This window comes from Onychostruthus taczanowskii, unplaced genomic scaffold (genome assembly GCF_017590055.1).
Source record: "Onychostruthus taczanowskii isolate IOZ18803 unplaced genomic scaffold, ASM1759005v1 scaffold19, whole genome shotgun sequence".
Taxonomy (NCBI): Eukaryota; Metazoa; Chordata; class Aves; order Passeriformes; family Passeridae; genus Onychostruthus; species Onychostruthus taczanowskii.
In genome coordinates, this window is record NW_024499128.1 from 12642342 (window position 1) to 12661892 (window position 19551).

A 19551-nucleotide genomic window follows, 5' to 3' on the forward strand; every position below is an offset into this window, starting at 1 on the left:
GTCAGCCCCAGCCGTTTTCACTTCCCTCTTCTTGCACCAGCAGTGGATGTGCAGCGGCACAGAGCAGCTGCCACACCTCGCCTCTGCTCTCGGCCACCGGCCCCGGTGAGCGGCCAGCAGAGCCCTGGCTTGTGTCTGAGAGCCCTCCCGGCTGCAGGGAGGCCCGGTGAGCGGCCAGCAGAGCCCTGGCTTGTGCCAGGTCTGAGAGCCCTCCCGGCTGCAGGGCCTCTGAGGGTCCCCAAAGGGGGACAGCCACCCTTTCTGGGGGGCTGGGCACAGAAGGGCTGTTTATTTTAGGGTCAGTGCCCGCAGCAGAGGTGAGCTGAGCACTGTGGTGACCTCCCTGTGCTCCAGGCCATGGCATCGCCCTCATGCCAACAGCCCAGCTGCTCACAGGGAGCCTTTGCCATTGCCTGGTGACACTGGCATGGGATGGTGACCCGTGCAAGGACACCACACCCCTGCCCATGGCATGCTGTCCCCAGAAGGAGCACAGTGACCGTAGGACGGTCATTCTTGGAACAGCACAGTGACCCTGGCAGTGGTAAGGTGTCCTGGCTGCTCTGTGGTGTCCCCAGCCCTGGCACAGTGCCCATGGCCACAGCACAGTGACCCTGGCAGTGGTAAGGTGTCCTGGCTGCTCTGTGGTGTCCCCAGCCCTGGCACAGTGCCCATGGCCACAGCACAGTGACCCTGGCAGTGGTAAGGTGTCCTGGCTGCTCTGTGGTGTCCCCAGCCCTGGCACAGTGCCCATGGCCACAGCACAGTGGCCCTGGCTATCCACAGTGCCCACAGCTCTGCTGTGGTGGCCATGCCCACAGCTTGGCGACAGTGGCTGTCACAGTGCCCGAAGCCCCATCCTGGTGACAGTGGTTGTCACAGTGTCACAGTGCCCATGCCCACAGCTCGGTGACAATGGCTGTCCCACTGTCACATTGCCTGTGCTCAGAGCTTGATGACAGTGCCTGTCCCACTGTCACAGTGCCCGTGCCTACAGCTGGGTGATTGTCACAGTGCCCAGAGCCCCATTCCAGTGACAATGCCTGTCCCGGTCACAGTGCCTGTGCGCACAGCTCGGTGACAGTCCCTGTCCCACTGTCACTGTGCCTGGAGCCCCATTGCAGTGACAGTGCCTGTCTCAGTGTCACATCCCCCGTGCCCACAGCTTGATGACAGTGTCTGTCCTGCTGTCACAGTGCCCGCAGCCCCATCCCGGCCGGCGCGGTGCGCGCGGCGGGGCTCGGCTGGGCGCGGAGCGGGCGCGGGGGAAGATGGAAGGAGCGTCCTTCGGAGCGGGCCGGGCGGGGGGGGCCATCGACCCCGTGGATTTCCTCAAGCAGCCGCAGACCCTGCTCCGGGTCACCACCTGGGTAAGGCGGAACGGCCGCGGGGGCGCGGGGCTGGGCAGCGGCGGTGCGGGGGACAGCGCCCGGTGCGGCGGGCAGTGCCCGGGCGATGGGCAGTGCCCGGGTGATGGGCAATGTCCAGGTGATGTGCAGTGACGAGGTGATGTGCAGTGACGAGACCATGGGCAGCTCAGGTGCATCGTGCCCGCAGCCGGTGCATCGTTCCCGGTGCCGGTGCGTCGTTCCCGGTGCCGGTGCCGGTGCGGTGGGCGCTGCCCAGCCCCGCGGGCACTGCCGTCTCCCGGGGGAGCTGGCAGGGAGTTTCCTCGGGAAGGGGGCCGGGAGCGGCGGCGGGATGCGCGCTGCCCCTCTCCCGTGCGGCGCTGGAGGATGGGGCCGGGAGCGGGAGGCAGAGGACATTTTCCTGCCTGCCGCGCTCCGTGCATGCGTGTGTGTGACAGAAAGCCGGGAGCAGCCCTGCCCAGCTCCCCCGTGCTGCTGAGAGGATGTCATGTTTGTTGGACGTTTCCCATCGGTGAATTCCCACCGCGGAGCAGGAGCTGCAGTGGGCTCTGCAGGGCTCAGGGAAGCCTTTGGTGGTCCTGTGCCAGGGTGCCCCTGGGGCCGTGGTGCCCCGATGCCCAGGGCTAAGGACAGCCCTTAATTTGCCTCTCCCAGCCTGGCTTTTTTGCTGAGATCTGCAGGTGTGCAGCGCCTTGGGAGGTCAGGAATGCCAGCTCCTTCCCAAAACCCCCTCGTGGGAAGGATCTGCCCGGCTCTCGTCCGGCTCCAGTGCTTGGCTGGAGGCTGTGGATGAGCCTGGGGCTTGTCCTCGCCCATGTCACACCCGTGCTGGCTCTGTGTCACCGTGGCAGCGCTCAGCGAGGCAGGGAGCTCACAAAGCTGTGCTGAGGAGGTGCGGGCAGCCCCCAGCTGCCCTCCTTCCAGCAGGCACAGCCGCTGGCTCCGAGGGGCTCTCCGGCCCTGGGAGAGGCCCCAGCAGCAGCACATGAGCAATTCCAGCTGCAGTCACATGCTCAGAGTTCAACCACACGCTGCAGTGTGTGCCTGATGGGAGCTGGTGTCCTTCCTTCCCAGGGCTTGGAGGAGGCCCACAGCTCCATTGCTGGGGAAAAACGGGGCCAGGGATGGATCTGGGGCATCCAGATCCATGGATGTGGTGTGGATGTTGCTGTGGATGGGGCATTTTGGGCAGGCTTGAGGCACAGGGCAGCAGTTGTTTCCTAGAAGAAAACTTGGTTTGGATCCTCCTTGAGTGGCCATGGCAAACTGCTGGCAGGAGGGTTTGGGTACAGTGAAATAAATCTGCCCCACTGCTGGTGAGTTCAGCCCCTCCTAAAATAAATGTGTCACCTTGCACCCAGCGGGCTCCCCAGCCTTGTTGGGTGGAGGGGATTGGACACTGCTGGGAAGGACCAAAGTATGGAATGTAGGTACAAAATAAAAATCCCAGCTTAGGAGATGTTCCTGTATATACCCCCTGGTTCATTCAGTGGTGAAGTCCCTCCTTTCCTGGCTCTGTGTTCCCAGGGAATCAGTGACAAACGAGTGCTCACAGCCACAGAAATGCATCAGCTCGACTCCAAACAAGTGCAGGGGCCACCAGTGTGGACAAACTGGGATGAGCATGCTGCTGTCCATAAGTGTTTGCTACATTCAGGGTTGGCCAAAGCCCGCTGAGCAAAAAGGGAGTTTTTGCTCTTTTCAGTGGGCTGGGGGAGCTCCCTTTGGAGCCCTTTTCCCAGGTCTCACTCCCTGCTAGACCTGCCAGGGTTCACCACCGCTCCAGCCTGGGGGTTTGGAGCCCCAGTTTGGTTGTCTCAGCCCAGTTCCCCGTGTGTTCAACCAGTTCAGCACTTGTGGCCCCTGTCCAGCGCGAGCTGGGGCTGCACTCACAGCGTTCCCCTCCTGCTGCCGTGCCTCGTGCCTGCCTTCCAGGCCAAACCCCTGGCAGCATGGACAGATTGGGTGGGGGAGGCAGCCACGGGCTTTGCTGGGGTCTCTGCTGCCTTCCTTGCTGCTGTCCTGGGCGGGTGGCAGTGCTGTGGCCCGTGGTGACATCCGTGCTGGTGGCCGGGCAGGAGCTGGAACCGATGCCCACCGTGCCACTCCCTGACTGCCAAAGCAAACAGAGCCTTGCCAGGCTCCCCTGCCTGCCAGCCCAGGGGAGATGAGCTGCCTGTGGCAGCACAAACCAGCCAGGGTGGTTGTTGAGCTGGCCCTGGGCTGAGGTCAGGTCTGGGGTGGGTTTTTCACGTGGTTTTCCTTCCTGTGCCTCGCTGGGGCCGTGGTTGACCTGAGCAGCTGGATCCCACAGCAGACACAGGAGCCTTGCTCTGGGGGTGATGGCAGCTGCTCCTGGGGAAAGGAAGAGCTGCCAGGGTGGGCTGGTTTGGGTGGGGGTGATGGAGAAACCCCACAGGGATTTGGGGCCAGCCCCAGGTGCCTGAGGTGAGTGACTCGTGCTGATCTGGCTGGTGGCCACTGCCGGGGCTTCCCACCACCCAAGGAAGGTCCAGTTCCCTTTTTTTGGGACTCTGTGGCTGCCTGGGGAACCTTGTGCTGGCAGACATGTGAGGGGCTGGCAGGTGAACGGTGACCAACACAGAAATCCCCAAATGTCAGCGGTGCCCAAAGGGGATTCCTGGTTCTGCCTCCCCCTGAGAGAGTAATTCTGAGTATCTGAGGGGGAAAACCACCACTCCTGGCTTGAGCTGCGAAACCAAAAGCTGGAAAGAACCATTTAGCAGTTCCTCATTCATCTCTTCCCTCTGTGTCTGATGCAGCTTGTCAGATGAAGATGTGATCTCTCTTGTGGTTTCCTTTTGAGACATTTTTTGCACAGCCAAACAGAGTCGATATTCACGAGGGCTGCCTGCAGAATCATGAGCTCCTTTCCCTGTCCCTGCCCGTGCCAGCCAGACTTTCAAGTGGCCACTCAGCTCCGCAGGGCAATTGTTCATTTAACATAGGCTTAGGTTTGGCTTTTAAAAGCAGTTTTGCAAAATATTCTGGTAAACTTTTTCAGCAATTCCTGTGATTTCGTGCAGAGCAGCAGCAGCAGCTGAGTGCTGGGTCCCATCAGTGCACCCTCATCCCCCTGACTGACCCATCCCATCCATCCCATTCCATCCATCCCATTCCATCCCATCCCATCCCATCCCATCCCATCCCATCCCATCCCATCCCAATCCCATTATCCCATCCCATTATCCCATCCCATCCATCTGTGCCTCCCTGGGGCTCAGCAGAAGTGCAGGGACTGGGCTCTGGGTGGCTCCTCAGGGGTTTCACTGACTCCTGAGCACTCAGGGCTCTTGGGGAAGAGCTCCAAGGCTGCTCTGGCACTCCAGGAGCCCCCAGCCATGCTCAGAGTCATTAGCATGATCTGAGCTGCCTCAGACTTTGCTCCTGACCACTTTTCAGAAGGGTCATCAGATTTCTGCCTTAATTTTCTCTTTCTGCAGGCTATGGATTAAAGGCAAAATTTAAACTTAACATTTTGGTAATGGAATTATAGGGGAGCTTTGCTGCATCTGAGCTTAAAATGGTTCTGAATTGTCATGCTCCTGTCATCTCTGGTTTCAAGCACTGCTGGTGTGCCATGTGCTCAGATTGCAGGACCAGATTAGGAGCCTTGAATGAACGCTGTGTCTCAGGCAGCATCTCTTACCACATCAGAAAAAGTGATTCAGGAAAAATCAGTCATGTGCTCATCAATAGACATCCTCCCAAGCTGATTAGCCTGGTGGACATGGCCCTAAACCTATTACAGCCATCATTAGCCCACCTCTTTCTGTGCCAGAAACCACACCAGGCCTTCCCTTCATGGTCCTGTGGGAGACCTGGCAGTGCCTAAAGCTGAGCTTTGGTCTTCACATCTCCCAAGAAATGGTGCAGATCAGTGCTGGGACTTTCCCTGTGACTGACAGCCGTCAAGATAACCTGCAGAGGGGTCTGGGGGCTGATTGCCCCCTGTGCCAGGGGGTCTGTGCACATCCCAGGGCTTACAGGGGCTCAGGGGAACGCTCGGTGCTAAGCAGGATTTGCTGATTTGACCTGAATCGTTTTCCTTTCCCATTTGGTGGTCCCTCCTGGCCGTGCCGGGCTGCAGGAGGGCAGGGAGCTGAGCAGGAGGTGTTTGGCTCCTGGAGGCAGTGGGGGATCACCAAACCTGGCTCCGTGCGCCCGTGGGCTGTGCCCAGCGCTGCCGCTCAGGAGCCACGGCACAGGAAAGGAGCTCTGTCTGTCTGTCCTCGTGCATTGCATCTCCTCCTCACTGACACGACTGTGTGTGTGACCAAAGCTGGGCTCTGCAGTCTCCTGCAACCCCACACCTTCTGCTGCTGTTTTTTATAGGTCCCAAATGCAAGTGCAGCTCCTCAGCGGTGGGAACATCTCACCTTAAAATGGCTGACAGCTCCCAGCTCCTGCTCTCCTGTTTGCTTCTTGTTTTCCTTGCCTGGCTCTGCTCAGGCTGCTGGGTTTGCTGAAGCACAATTTAGAGGATGGGCTGCAGAAAGCTGAAAGCAACAGGGAGAAAAACTGTGTGTGTGATGGGGTCCAGGCTGCTGGAGCTTCAGGAGGGAGCGGGGATCTGCAGAGCACAGCTCCAGGAGAAAGGCAGGCAGCCTGGCCAGCCAGCATCCTCCAGGTGGCAAAAATGTGGTGGAGGGAGGGCACACACAGCTCCAGCTCTGTGCACAGCTGAAAGGTGTCTGCAGCTGGGCACAGCAGGGTCCTGCGAGGGCCTGACGGGTCCAGCACAATCCTGGAATGGTTTGGGTTGGAAGGAGCCTTAAAACCCATCCAGTGCCACTCCTGCCATGGCAGGGACACCTCCCACTGTGCCAGGCTGCTCCAAGCCCTGTCCAGCCTGGCCTTGGACACTGCCAGGGATGGAGCAGCCACAGATTCTTTGGGCACCTTGCACCAGAGCTTCCCCACCCTCTGAGCAGAGACTGTCCCACTGTCCTGTCCCACTGCCCTGTCCCACTGTCCTGTCCCACTGTCCTGTCCCATTTTCCTTTCCCATTGTCCTTTCCCACTGTCCTGTCCCATTGTCCTGTCTCATTGTCCTGTCCCACTGTCCTGTCCCATTATCCTGTCCCATTATCCTGTCTCATTATTCTGTCCCACTGTCCTGTCCCATTTTCCTTTCCCATTTTCCTTTCCCATTGTCCTGTCCCACTGTCCTGTCCCACTGTCCTGTCCCACTGCCCTGTCGCACTGTCCTGTCCCACTGTCCTGTCCCACTGCCCTGTCGCACTGTCCTGTCCCACTGTCCTGTCCCACTGCCCTGTCCCACTGTCCCGTGTCACAGAAATACTGTGACCTGTGCTGTGCTCCCCCCCGGGAGGGACTGAGGCTCCTCTGTGTCCTGAGGTGCAGCTCTGAAAGGATGGAAAGGATGGGAGAGCAGAGCTTTCCTCCATCCCATTCCCCTGCAGCCACAGGCAGGGCAGCACTCGTGGTCTGCTGCAGCTGCTGGAGCTGCTGGAGCTGCTGGAGCTGCTGGATTTGGGGCTCCCAGCACTCAGGAACCCCCACACCAGGAGCCCCCGAGCTGCCAGCACATCCCCATGGCAGCTTTGGCAGGATGCAATGTGTGCTGAGGTGCAGCTCTGAAAGGATGGAAAGGATGGGAGAGCAGAGCTTTCCTCCATCCCATTCCCCTGCAGCCACAGGCAGGGCAGCACTCATGGTCTGCTGGAGCTGCTGGAGCTGCTGGAGCTGCTGGATTTGGGGCTCCCAGCACTCAGGAACCCCCACACCAGGAGCCCCCGAGCTGCCAGCACATCCCCATGGCAGCTTTGGCAGGATGCAAGGATGGAAAATGCGATTTCCCCCCGGGGTGGCTGGGGAGAATCCAGTTTTCTTGCTGTGCCTTGCACCGGTTCAGCCAGGAAAAGCAGAATTTGTTGCTGGTGGTGTTGGGTTGTTCAGCTGGGAAATGGAGTGTCCTGTGAAGGCTCCTGTGCAGATCCTCTGAGATGCTGCTCAGGCCCACCAAACCTCACTGACAGTGGAAAATCTGACCTTGTGTTTTCCCAATCAAGTCTCTGATGAGCTGGTCAGGCCTTTGAGCTGCTGTGGTTTGTGAAGATGATGGGGAAAATGCACTTCTTCTGTGGGAACTTCAAAAAAAACACAGGGGGTTTATTTCCCTGCCCACGTTTATTTCATCTACCCACGTTTTCCTAAAATAAAAGCACTTTTTCATCTATACTTAGAAAGACAACACGATTTTATTCTCACTAAAGTGTTTCACCAGCACCAGTGGGTTTTTTTTAAGAAAAACCATAACATGACAGTCCTGGGGTGAGGGAGAGGTGGCCCATGGAAAGGCACGTTTTGACAGGAATATTCCAGGCAGTGCTGATGTTTTGAGCTCATCTATCAAATGTGTGCCCTTGGAATTTGTTGTTCCTTTGGCCTCCCAAGGAAAAGCTGCATGTCCTGTGCTTTGTACATTGAAATGTGGTTGTGGGGCTCTCATGGTTTGAGCCACTTGGGTTGCCTGGCAGCATGAAGGATGCTCTGCTTTCCAAAATCTTTTGGAGCTGGAAGTTAAGCAATAAAACATCCTTTTTTAAAAAATCAAACCATCGACATTGGCAGCCCCAGGTGTGCAAAGCTGGTGCAGGCACCACACGCCTGTGCTGTGACATCCTGAACTGTGTTTATGGGAGCTCTCCCTCCCCAGCAGAGCTCTGGGCTCCAGCAGGCTCCCACGAGCTTGGAGCAGGCTGCTCATCCTGGGAGGACCGAGTGGAACTTCTCCCAGAGGCTGAGTGCAAGTTTGCTGGCCTGCCAGAGAAGTAATCGTGTGGAATCAGAGGTCCTCAATTATTCATGTTTTCCAGAATCACATTACTTCTTCCCAGGGCCTGTTTCATAAATGCTGCTGCTATTTCTGATGGTAAATAACAATTTTGCATTATTTATGAGCAGATTTTTACAACTGCTGGTGTTACAGCTGCTGCCAAAGCTCTGGGAAAACGATTAGTGCTGTTTGTTGTTGTTTCTGCCTTACACACGGCCCCTCCTGTGAGCATGGGGATGGGGAGGATGAGGATGGGGAGGATGAGGATGGGGAGGACGATGGGGATGGGCATGGTGGGGATGGGGAGGATGGGGATGGGGAGGATGAGGATGGGGAGGATGATGGGGATGGGGATGGTGGGGATGGGGAGGATGAGGATGGGGATGGGGAGGATGGTGATGATGGTGATGATGGTGGTGATGGTGGTGGTGATGATGATGAGGTTGGTGATGATGGTGATGACAGTGATGAGGATACTGATGAGGATGATGGTGATGATGATGCCAGTGATGAGGATGATGATGATGGTGATGATGAGCATGGTGATGATGATGAGGATGATGGTGATGATGATGGTGATAATGATGATGACAGTGATGATGATGATGATGATGGTGATGATGATGATAAGGATACTGATGGGGATGATGATGATGATGGGGATGATGATGATGGTGATGATGTGGATGGTGATGATGATGAGGATGATGGTGATGATGACGGTGATGAGGATGATGGTGGTGGGGATGGTGATAATGATGATGACAGTGATGATGATGATGATGATGATGATGATGCTGTCCATCCCAATCTCCCCAAGCACAGCACCAGCAATGAACAGGGTGCCGGTGCCACAGGGTGACTTGGTGGCCCCTGAGCTCGTGGCTGGTGCTCAGGGCTGCCCTGAGCCAGGGGTGGCTGTGGGACAGGGCCCCAGGCCATGGCTGAACCCCCAGAGGAGGAAGAGGAGCAGGTCTGTCCCAGTGTTGTGCTGGAGAGTGGTTGGACCTTGGGGGTGGTTTGCCCACTGTGGTTCTGCTCCATTTCCCTGCTGGATGATGGTGGTGGGGATGGTGATAATGATGATGACAGTGATGATGATGATGATGATGATGATGGGGATGATGGTGGTGGGGATGGTGATAATGATGATGATGATGATGATGATGATGATGATGATGATGAGGATGATGCTGCTGTCCATCCTAATCTCCCCAAGCACAGCACCAGCAATGAACAGGGTGCCGGTGCCACAGGGTGACTTGGTGGCCCCTGAGCTCGTGGCTGGTGGCTGTGGGACAGGGCCCCAGGCCGTGGCTGAGCCCCCAGAGGAGGAAGAGGAGCAGGTCTGTCCCAGTGTTGTGCTGGAGAGTGGTTGGACCTTGGGGGTGGTTTGCCCACTGTGGTTCTGCTCCATTTCCCTGCTCTGTGACATCTGTCCCAGTGTTGTGCTGGAGAGTGGTTGGACCTTGGGGGTGGTTTGCCCACTGTGGTTCTGCTCCATTTCCCCTGCTCGGCTTCCCTGGCAGCTGCAGGAGGTGACAGTGGTGACACAGGTGACTGTGAGAGCCACCAGCTGGGCTTCATCCAGTGCTACCTCCATGTCACCTGTCCCTGACTCATCGTGCTGTCCCTGCAGGTGCAGGGGGAGCCAGTTGTTCCCTGTTCCCATTCCCAGCAGCTCCCAGGAGAGCTGGAGGAGCCTCTTATCCCTGCCCTGCACGCCTGGCTCCAGCTGTGCCCGGGAGCCAGCAGGGCTGGCAGGGATGGCAGGGATGGCAGGGATGGCAGGGCTGGCAGGGATGGCAGGGATGGCAGGGATGGCAGGGATGGCAGGGATGGCAGGGATGGCAGGGATGGCAGGGCTGGCAGGGATGGCAGGGATGGCAGGGATGGCAGGGCTGGCAGGGATGGCGGGGATGGCAGGGATGGCAGGGATGGCAGGGATGGCAGGGATGGCAGGGATGGGATCAGAGGCTCCCGGTGTGAGGGAGATGTGCCTGCAGTGCCACTGCCCTCCTGCTCACAGCCCCTGCTTGGGACCCAGAGCAGGATCCAGGGCGGGATCCCGGGAGGATCCAGGGAGGGATCCAGGGTAGGATACAGGGAGGGATCCAGAGCAGGATCCAGAGCAGGATCCAGGGAGAATCCAGGGAGGGATCCAGGGCAGGATCTAGAGCAGGATCCAGGGTGGGATCCAGGGAGGGATCCAGAGCAGGTTGTGTTGCTCCTGCAGCCTCCCCTCCTGCCTCATCCCTTTGGGGATAAGGGACTTCCTGGGGCGTGCAGGGGGATGGTGTCACCTGGGGCAGCTGCTGCCATCGGCTCCTTCCCCAGATGTGACAGGGGAGTGACAGGGATGTGACAGGGGTGTGACACCTGCGGTGCCAGCGTGGCCACCTGGGCAGCCCCAGCAGCCCCCGTCCTTCTGTCCCTCCTGGCCCCAAGCAGGTCACTGGTAATGCATTCAGGAGCTGCACCTTTCAGCCCCTGCTAAAAAATCACCCTGCTGCTCCCAGGGCAGCCTGTGCCCCTGTGCCACCTCCCCACACATGTCCCCTGTCCCCTCCAGCAGCCAGCCAGCCCTTCCCTGGCTCAGCTGCTCAGTTGTCCCCTGTCCCTGGGGACTCCAGGTGCTTTGTGGGGCCCAGCCTGGCAGCAGAGAGCAGCCCAGCTCTGCAGGGACCTGCCCCATGTGGGTATTTTCCCCTCCCCGGCGTGTCTGGAGGTCCTTACACTGCTCTGCACAGCAGGAGGAGGTTCCAGCTCCAGAGCAGGCACACCCAGGTGCATCTGGAGCCACCAACCACGGGAGAGGCAGGATGTGTGTGACAAACAGCTGCCATGGAGCAGAGGAGGGGATTGCTGGGAAGCAGAGTTCAGTGCCACCAGCAGCGAGCCGTGTTCTCTGCTCGCCCCTGCAGATCTTCTCCATCGTGGTGTTCGGCTCCATCGTCAACGAGTGCTACGTGAACAAGGACAGCCACGACCCCGAGCTGCTCTGCATCTTCAACGAGAATGAGAGTGCCTGCAGCTACGGCATCGCCGTGGGCCTCATCGCCTTCTTCGGCTGCATCTTCTTCTTCGTGCTGGACCTGTACTTCCAGCAGATCAGCAGCGTCAAGGACCGCAAACGGGCCGTGCTGCTGGACCTGGGCTTCTCAGGTACCCTTCCCTTCCCTTCCCTTCCCTTCCCTTCCCTTCCCTCATTGCTGGGCTCTGCTCCTCCTCTCTGGAGCCTTCCCCGCTCCTCCCGTGGCCTGACACCGCTCGTGTGCCTTGGCTGGGGACACTGGGGTGGCAGGGCAGTTGTGCCATGCAGCCGTGGCTCAGTGGCACCGAGGGAGGCTGGGGACACTGGGGTGTCCTCTCTCTGCAGCTGGAGGTGTTCACTGAGGCTCGGTGGTCCCATCTCAGAGCCCCCCCGGGGTTTTACCTGCCCACACCGCCTGCTCTGGCTCACAGAAAGCAAAGGTGGTTCCAGCAGCTGCCTCGGCTCTGGCTTCACTTCGTGCAGGGGTTTGGGGCACAGCAGGAGCAGCTCTGTGCAGCTGGCACTGCCCTGGGGGCTGCTGTGCCCCGGAGCTGAGCTCATCCCCGCGGGCAGAGCAGGCAGGGTGCTCCGGGCTGGGGGGCACCGAGCTCTGCCCTGCCCTGGCAGCTGCTGCCCCGCACTCCCAGGCTCTGTTCACAGCCTGATTTACCAGCACGAGCCTTGCTGATGGCTCTCTGTCCCACATGAAGGCATCCATCATCCCCTCCCTGCCTTGCCTGTTCTTCAGGCTGTTCTCTCCTCGCTGCAAAGCTCATTTCCATGGTGCTGGAGCATCCGGCCCTTGTTAGATAAAATTTACAGCCCCTTCCGTGGGGCTTGGTGCCTGAAATCCTTGGATTCCAGCGGGAGGGGGACACCACATCCACCCTGTGGCTGCTGCTGCGTGTCACGGAGCCAGGCTGGGCTCCTCCTGCCCTCCTGGCAGCCTCTGCTCCTTGCCAGCCACCGGGGAGCTGGCACTGCTCCCAAACCCTGCCTCCTTTCTCCTTTGTCCCCGTGGTGGATCCTCTGAGAGGAGAAATGACAGAACCATGGGATCCTGGAATGGTTTTTTGGAGGGAACATTGAAGCCCATTCAGTTCCACCTTCCACTAGACCAGGATGCTCCAGTTAAACTCTTCCAGGGATCCAGGGGCAGCCCCAGCTCCTCTGGGCACCCTGTTCCACCCTCACGGGGAAGAACTTGCTGAAATGAGCTGGGTGCTGACCCTGGGGCACAGCTGGGGCTTCATTTAAGCAGCACTTACAGCCCTCTTCCAGCTGCTCCCACGGACAGGTGAGACCAGCTGTGATCAGGGAGGTGACACATCCTCCCGGGGGCTGCCACTCCGTTGTCTGCAGCCCCCAAACGATCCTGGTCTCCCGCGGCATTCCCGGCTCTCCTTCCCCAGTGCTGCAGGAGCTGCTGCTGCAGCCGGCGCTGGGGCTGGCACATGCATCCTCACCCATCAGTGCCAGCTCAGCCCCCCGGGGCGTTTTAAACTCCTGTCACCCCGCAGCTGGCTGCTCTTCTGGGGGTGCTGCCGTGCCCGACCCCTTCTCCTGCGCTGGCAGTGCCACCCGCCGTGCCCATGGCACTGGGGCAACGCTGCTGCTGCCCCGAGCTGCTCTGGAAGAGAAAGGTTTCTCCCTGGGGCACAGCACTCCCTAAGGCAGCAGAGGCTGCCCAGAGCTGCCCAGGTTTCTCCCTGGGGCACAGAGATCCTGGAGGCAGCAGAGGCTGCCCAGAGCTGCCCAGAGCTGCTCAGGTTTCTCCCTGGGGCACAGAGATCCTGGAGGCAGCAGAGGCTGCCCAGAGCTGCCCAGGTTTCTCCCTGGGGCACAGAGATCCTGAGGACAGCAGAAACTGCCCAGAACTGCTCTGGAAGAGAAAGGTTTCTCCCTGGGGCACAGAGCTCCTGGAGGCAGCCGTGCTGCCCAGATCTGCCCAGGTTTGTCCCTGGGGCACAGCACTCCCAGGGCAGCAGAGGCTGCCCAGAGCTGCCCAGAGCTGCCCAGATCTGCCCAGGTTTCTCCCTGGGGCACAGAGCTCCTGGAGGCAGCAGAGGCGGCCCAGAGCTGCCCAGGTTTCTCCCTGTGGCACAGCACTCCCAGGGCAGCCGTGCTGCCCGGCGCTGCCTGGTGCTGCAGGTGCTGCTGGCTGCAGGATGGGGAAGGTCGCTGCTGCAGAGGGCTTTGGCAGCTGCAGTACCCAGCGCAGCCGTGCTGCCTCCGGGCTCTGCCTGATGTCATTTTAACTCCTGGCAGCCCGCGGTGCCAGCGGGGCTGGGGTGGCACTGGGGACAGAGTGGGCAGGGGGTCGGTGGCAGTGTCTGCCGGGGAGGATGAGCTGTGCTGGCTCCAGTGTCACACGCAGGAACAACTTCCCCTCCACAAACCAGTGCCAGTCCCTTGTGCCAGCCCCAGTGCCAGCCCCAGTGCCAATCCCTTGTGCCAGCCCCGTGTCCCCAGCCCTGTGTCCCTTGTGCCAGCCCCGTGTCTCCAGCCTGTGTCCCTGAGCCTAACCAGTGCCATCCCTGTGTCCCTTGTGCCAGCCCTGTGTCCCCAGCCTTGTCCCTGAGCCTAACCAGTGCCATCCCTGTGTCCCTTGTGCCAGCCCTGTGTCCCCAGCCTTGTCCCTGAGCCTAACCAGTGCCATCCCTGTGTCCCTTGTGCCATCCCTGTGTCCCTTGTGCCAGCCCTGTGTCCCCAGCCTTGTCCCTGAGCCTAACCAGTGCCAGCCCTGTGTCCCTTGTGCCAGCCCCGTATCCCCAGCCCTGTGTCCCTTGTGCCAGCCCCGTGTCTCCAGCCTTGTCCCTGAGCCTAACCAGTTCCAGCCTTGTGTCCCTTGTGCCATCCCTGTGTCCCCAACCTTGTCCCTGAGCCTAACCAGTGCCATCCCTGTGCCCCTTGTGCCATCCCTGTGTCCCTTGTGCCATCCCTGTGTCCCTAGCCCCATATCCCTTGTGCCATCCCTGTGTCCCTTGTGCCATCCCTGTGTCCCTTGTGCCAGCCCCGTGTGCCCATCCCTGTGTCCCTTGTGCCATCCCTGTGTCCCCAGCCCCATATCCCTTGTGCCAGCCCTGTGTCCCTTGTGCCAGCCCCGTGTCCCCAGCCTTGTCCCTGTGCCATCCTGCTGCTCCCACAGTGTGAATTCACCTTTGGGAGCTGCTCTTGTTTCACCTCTGGGTTTTTAGCTCCCAAAGTCCCCCAGTGTGACTCTGAGCAATGGCTCAGCTCCAGACGTGGGCGTTGGAGCTGCTTCCCATTCCAAGGAAGAGCTGCTGGGAAAGCCCCCTGGCAAAGCAGGGAGCAGAAAATGTCCCTGAGTTAAAGGGTGACCTTTGAGGAGTAAATCCCAGTAAATCTCTGCCCTTTAATGCTGGCAACAAGTCGCTGTCCTGAAGGGAAGTGAAAATGCTTATGCAGAGATCTGGGTGGGTTTGGTGACAGGATTGGCTGTGTTTGGTGAAGTGTGTGTCATTTGGAAAGGGACACCTGGCTGATCCTTCCTGAGAAGGAAGGATTCCTTCCACGGCCAGGCCCGCTGCTTGGGAATTCCCAGGCCCAGCCGTGCAGGAGGAGACAAGAAATGTGTCTTAAACTGCAATTAGGAGCAAATTCTGAATTAAAGAAAGGAGAAAATTCTGAAATAAATGCCTTGAGCCCTGCACCTCCAGCACTCGGTGTGGATGCTCCATTTTATATCCTGTTTAGGGAAAACTGGCAAGATAAATGGGGATGAAAGGGAATAAAGGGAGGTTCTGCTGTCCCTGCAGTCAGACAGGGACTGGCAGCCTGGCTGCTCTCCTGATGTGCTGATGGTCCTTGCTCAGCATTCCCAACATCCACGTGTGCACGGACACCCGGAATCCCAGACACCAGGAGTGATGGAGACCCTGAAAGCAGCACCATGGGAGGGTCCAGGTGGTGCAGCTCCTCTTCCCAGAGCTGGAAAACACCCCTGCTGCTGGCCCTGTGTGCTCCTGGCTTTTCCTTGGCTGTGCCCTGAGCTGCTTGGCACTGGGCAGTGCTGGTGGCTGGGGATGGAATTAGAGCAGCTGCAGCCTTATCTCACTCAGCCAGCTTTGCTTCCAGGCAGGAATAATCAAATAATCACCAGAGTGTTTGTGCTCAGCTCCACAGGCCCGGGGGGATTCTCTGCAGGGATGAGCAGAGCTCTCACGTGTCGTGGAGTCACGGAATTACAGAATGGTTTGGGTTGGGAGGGGCATTAAAATCCATCCCATCCCAGCCCTGCCATGCCAGGGACACCTCCCACTGTCCCAGCCTGGCCTGGCACCCTCCCAGCTGCTCTGAGCCTCCCCACACTCACAGGGAAGAATTTCTCCTCCATGTCCAATATAAATCCACCCTCCTTCAGCCTGAGGCATTTCCCCTTGTCCTGTTGCTCAGTGCCCTTGTGAAAAGCCCCTCTCCACCAGCTCCAGGGAGGATGTGCTGTCCCTGGGGCTCGTTGAGGTCAGGCTGAGGCGTGGCTGAGCTGAATTTCAGGCAGGGAACACGCTGAGATGTCCCCACAGCTTCCTTCCATCTCTGGTTTTGTGTTCAAAAAGCTCCTTTTGGGCCAGGCTCCCAAAATTCCTGTTCCTATTGGAAGCCTTGGTGGATTGTGCAGCAGGAAGGGAGAGGTGCTGGGCAGGGGCATCACTGACCAGCTCTGTTCCTTTGGCAATTTTGAATGAATTTGAGACGGGACCTCTGAGTTGTTTTGGATTATTTTATTTACTTTTCTTATCTTCTGCATAGACAGGAAGGGTGAGTTCAGCTCACATCTTCAGTGCACGGCTCAGAAGGTCACAAGACCTCTAGTTACAAGACCTTCTAAGGATTTATTAACCAATAAAACACTACCAACAAGGATATTTATGCTTTTGACACAATAAATATTTTGTCTTATAGACTCACGCTACAGCGTCAGCTTTCTGTGTTATGACACACAGACTTACAGTACCACACTTTAAAACCCTAAACTTTCTTCTACTTAGCTTAACATGTCTCTGCTTTGAGCCATAATTCCACATTCTCACTTCCAGCTCCTAAGTGTGGGAGCCTTTTCCAGCATCTCGAGATCAAATCTTGGGTTTAATGCTAAGCTTTGGCTTACAGCCCCAGACTTCTGAGGGCTCCCTGCACTTCAGATTCCGTGTTTCCCTGCAGGTTTCCTGGCCTTCCTGTGGTTTGTGGCCTTCTGCTTCCTGGCAAACCAGTGGCAGAGGACGACGCTGACCCGGGGCTTCTCGCAGGGCGCCGACGCGGCGCGGGCAGCCATCACCTTCTCCTTCTTCTCCATCATCATCTGGGTGAGGCAGCCCGAAATGAAACTTGCCCCGGGCTGCTGGGCAGAAGGGAATGCTGCTGGGTGGCGAGGGGCTGGTGGTTTCTCAGCAGGGAAGCCTCAGCTCAGTCTCCTCTGCCTGGGGAGTTCCAGGCTTCCCTTTCTCCCGAGGCTGGGAGGGTTTGTTCCCGTTGAAAACGTGCCACGAGTTGCCCTGATTTCAGGTCCTCCTTGGAGGCAGGGAGTCCCCAGGAGCAGATCCCTGTGCTGAGCAGCTTCATGGGGTGCTGGGGGACTTGGGGAGCTCTCAGGCTCACCAGCTGCTCCTGGGACACGCCAGACTGGCCCCTCTGCTGTGCACCTGGAGAAGGGGCTTAGAAACCCCCCTTGATCACATTTCTGGCTCCACCTGGGCACAGGGACTGCAGCCAGGGCTGTGTGAAGCCCTGGGGCTCTCCTGGACCCCAGGTGGGCTGGGGGCTGTGCCACCCGGGGGCTCCCACCCCAGAGCTGTGTGTGGAGAGGCAGGGGTGGCTCTGGGTGACCTCCAGCTTCCCCTGGGCACAGAGCCCCGGGATGTGCCCCAATTCCATATTGCCTCTAGAGAACTGGGGCAAGAGGCAGTGCCAGGCTTTCCAGCAGCGTTCCAGCCTTGCTCCAGTTCTCCCCCAGTTTAACTGCTCCCTGCTTTGTGATTATCCCCATAAATCTCCTTTAATCCCAGCTCTTCCCCATCCCTGCCACGGGGCAGGGCAGCGGGGGGATGTTCCCCATCCCATCAGCAGCTGCTGCCAGCCCGGGAGGGCTGTGGGGACACTGCTGTCACCCTGTCCCATCCCAAAGGGTTGGGAAGCCGTTCCTGGCCTCTACAGGCGTTTTTTAGCCTCCTCAGAACGTCATTTACAAACTAATTGAATTGTTAATGAAGCCTTCTGGAAGGAGAGCGAGCGGGCCCCACATTTCCCACGTTTGCAGCCTCAATTCCAGCAACCTGCAAGGGGGTGAAGGAGTCTCGGCAGAACTGACCTATTTTCCTGGGCTGCCTCTCGGCAGCTCCCCCTCCCCACAGCAGATGTGTTTATTTGGGCCAGCAGTGCCAGATGTGCACGGCCAGGGCCCCCCAGCCCAGGCAGAGCTCTGGGGGTCACCCTGCCCCTCAGAAATGGCCTCTGGAGTGTCCCAGTGGGGTTTGGGGCTGGCTTGGGTACAGCCTGTGGGGTGCTGCATGGGCTCGGTGCTTTGCAGGGAATGGGGGATGTGGGCTCGGGAGGGAATTTGGGGTCCTGGGGGTTTGGGGGACCCTGGGAGGATACGCAGTCCTGGGGGGATTCAAGGTTCTGGGGGTTTGGGAGACCCTGGGAGGACATGGGGTAATGGGGGAATGTGTGATGCTGGTGAGACACAGGATGCTGGGGGGACACGGGGGATTGGGGGACCCTGAGAGGACACGGAGTCCTGGGGGAATGTGAGGTCCTGGGGCTTTGGGGGGTCCTTGGAGGACACGGGGTACTGGTGAGATTCGTGGGGAATGTGTGATGCTGGTGAGACACAGGATGCTGGGGGGACATGGGGTCCTGAGGGTTTGGGGGGTCCTTGGAGGACACGGGGTCCTGGGGGGATTCGAGGTCCTGGGGCTTTGTGGGGTCTTTGGAGGACATGGGGAATGTGTGATGCTGGTGAGACACAGGATGCTGGGGGAACACGGGGGATTGGGGGACCCTGGGAGGACACGGAGTCCTGGGGTGATGTCTGATGCTGGGGGGACACGGGGTCCTGAGGGTTTGGGGGTCCTTGGAGGACACGGGGTCCTGGTGGGATTCAAGGTCCTGGGGCTTTGGGGGGGGTCCTTGGAGGACATGGGGAATGTGTGATGCTGGTGAGACACAGGATGCTGGGGGGACACGGGGTCCTGGGGGGACTGGGGGTTCCGGGGGTTGCTCCGGGGAGCCGTGGGGTCGCAGCCCTGCCCGGTGTGACGCTGTCGCCGTCCTCGGCTCGCTGTCCGCAGGTGGTGCTGGCGCTGCGGGCGCTGCAGCGGTACCGCCTGGGCACGGACATGTCCCTGTTCGCCACCGAGCAGTTCGGCACCGACCCCAGCGCCTCCTACCCCGGCTACCCCGGCGGCAGCAGCGGCGTGGAGAGCACGGAGACCTACCAGAGCCCCCCGTTCACCGAGACCTTAGAGCCCAACCCCAAAGGTTACCAAGTGCCAGCGTACTGAGGGGCTGCGGCGGTGCCACCCCCGCCCGGTCCCCGATGTCTCCAGCCCCGTTTCCTCGCCGTGGCCAGTCAGTGCCGGGTCCCTTTATTAGCTCGTTGTGCAGTGAATTCTGTACAGTGGTATTGGTTCTTGTCTTACCTGTCCCAGGGTTTCTAAAAGCAGTGTTCCCTCTAAGCCAGCAGGAAGGAAGGTTGGTAGCGCATCACCTACAGGTGGGGAGGAGGAGGAGGAGGAGGAGGAGATGGCCCCTCCGAGCTCTGCTGGGAAAGCCCAGGACACCTTTTCCTCCTAGCAAACAGCAGCTGAGGAGTTCTTATCTCGTTCTTCCAGAGCTAACACAGAATCCATCGAGGGTGGGTGGGCAGCGGGGGGAGCTGGCCCTGGCTGCTCCCGCTGTGGAGCTTCCAGGCAGGCTCCAAGGAAAGTGCCAAATTCACAGGGAAATCAGTGGGGTCTGTGTTGTTTTCCTTTGTATATACTTGCTGTACAAAACAAATATCCAAACAGGTGTTTCCAGACTTGGTTTAGAGGCTCAGGGGGCACAGCAGGCCGGGGTTGGGGTCAGTATCCAGAGTGCTTCTACGCTTCAGCAGGTTCTGGTTGAGGAATTAAAAAGTTGCTGTTTGAAATGGAAACCAGCAGGAGCTGGTTGCTGACTGGGAATAGCCTGTGATCAGTGGGGATGTGTCACTTTGTGGTTCTGTTTCCTCGTGGGGATTGGGAAATGTGTAAATTCCTAAGGAATTCTTGGTTGCCAGCGCTGACACGTCCTCACCCTGGAGAGGTGAGGGGCTCAGACTCCAC

At 59.0% G+C, this 19551-nt stretch overlaps 1 protein-coding gene across 1 annotated transcript; it reads left to right on the forward strand.

Annotated features, from left to right (window-relative positions):
* Nucleotides 1-1245: 1245 nt before the first annotated feature.
* On the forward strand, nucleotides 1246-19012 carry SYNGR3 (synaptogyrin 3). The gene is made up of 4 exons (XM_041401805.1): nucleotides 1246-1370; nucleotides 11118-11358; nucleotides 16409-16551; nucleotides 18535-19012. The coding sequence occupies exons 1-4, from the start codon at nucleotides 1272-1274 to the stop codon at nucleotides 18745-18747; spliced, it is 696 nt and encodes a 231-aa protein (XP_041257739.1). The 5' UTR covers nucleotides 1246-1271; the 3' UTR covers nucleotides 18748-19012.
* The last annotated feature ends 539 nt before the right edge of the window (nucleotides 19013-19551 follow it).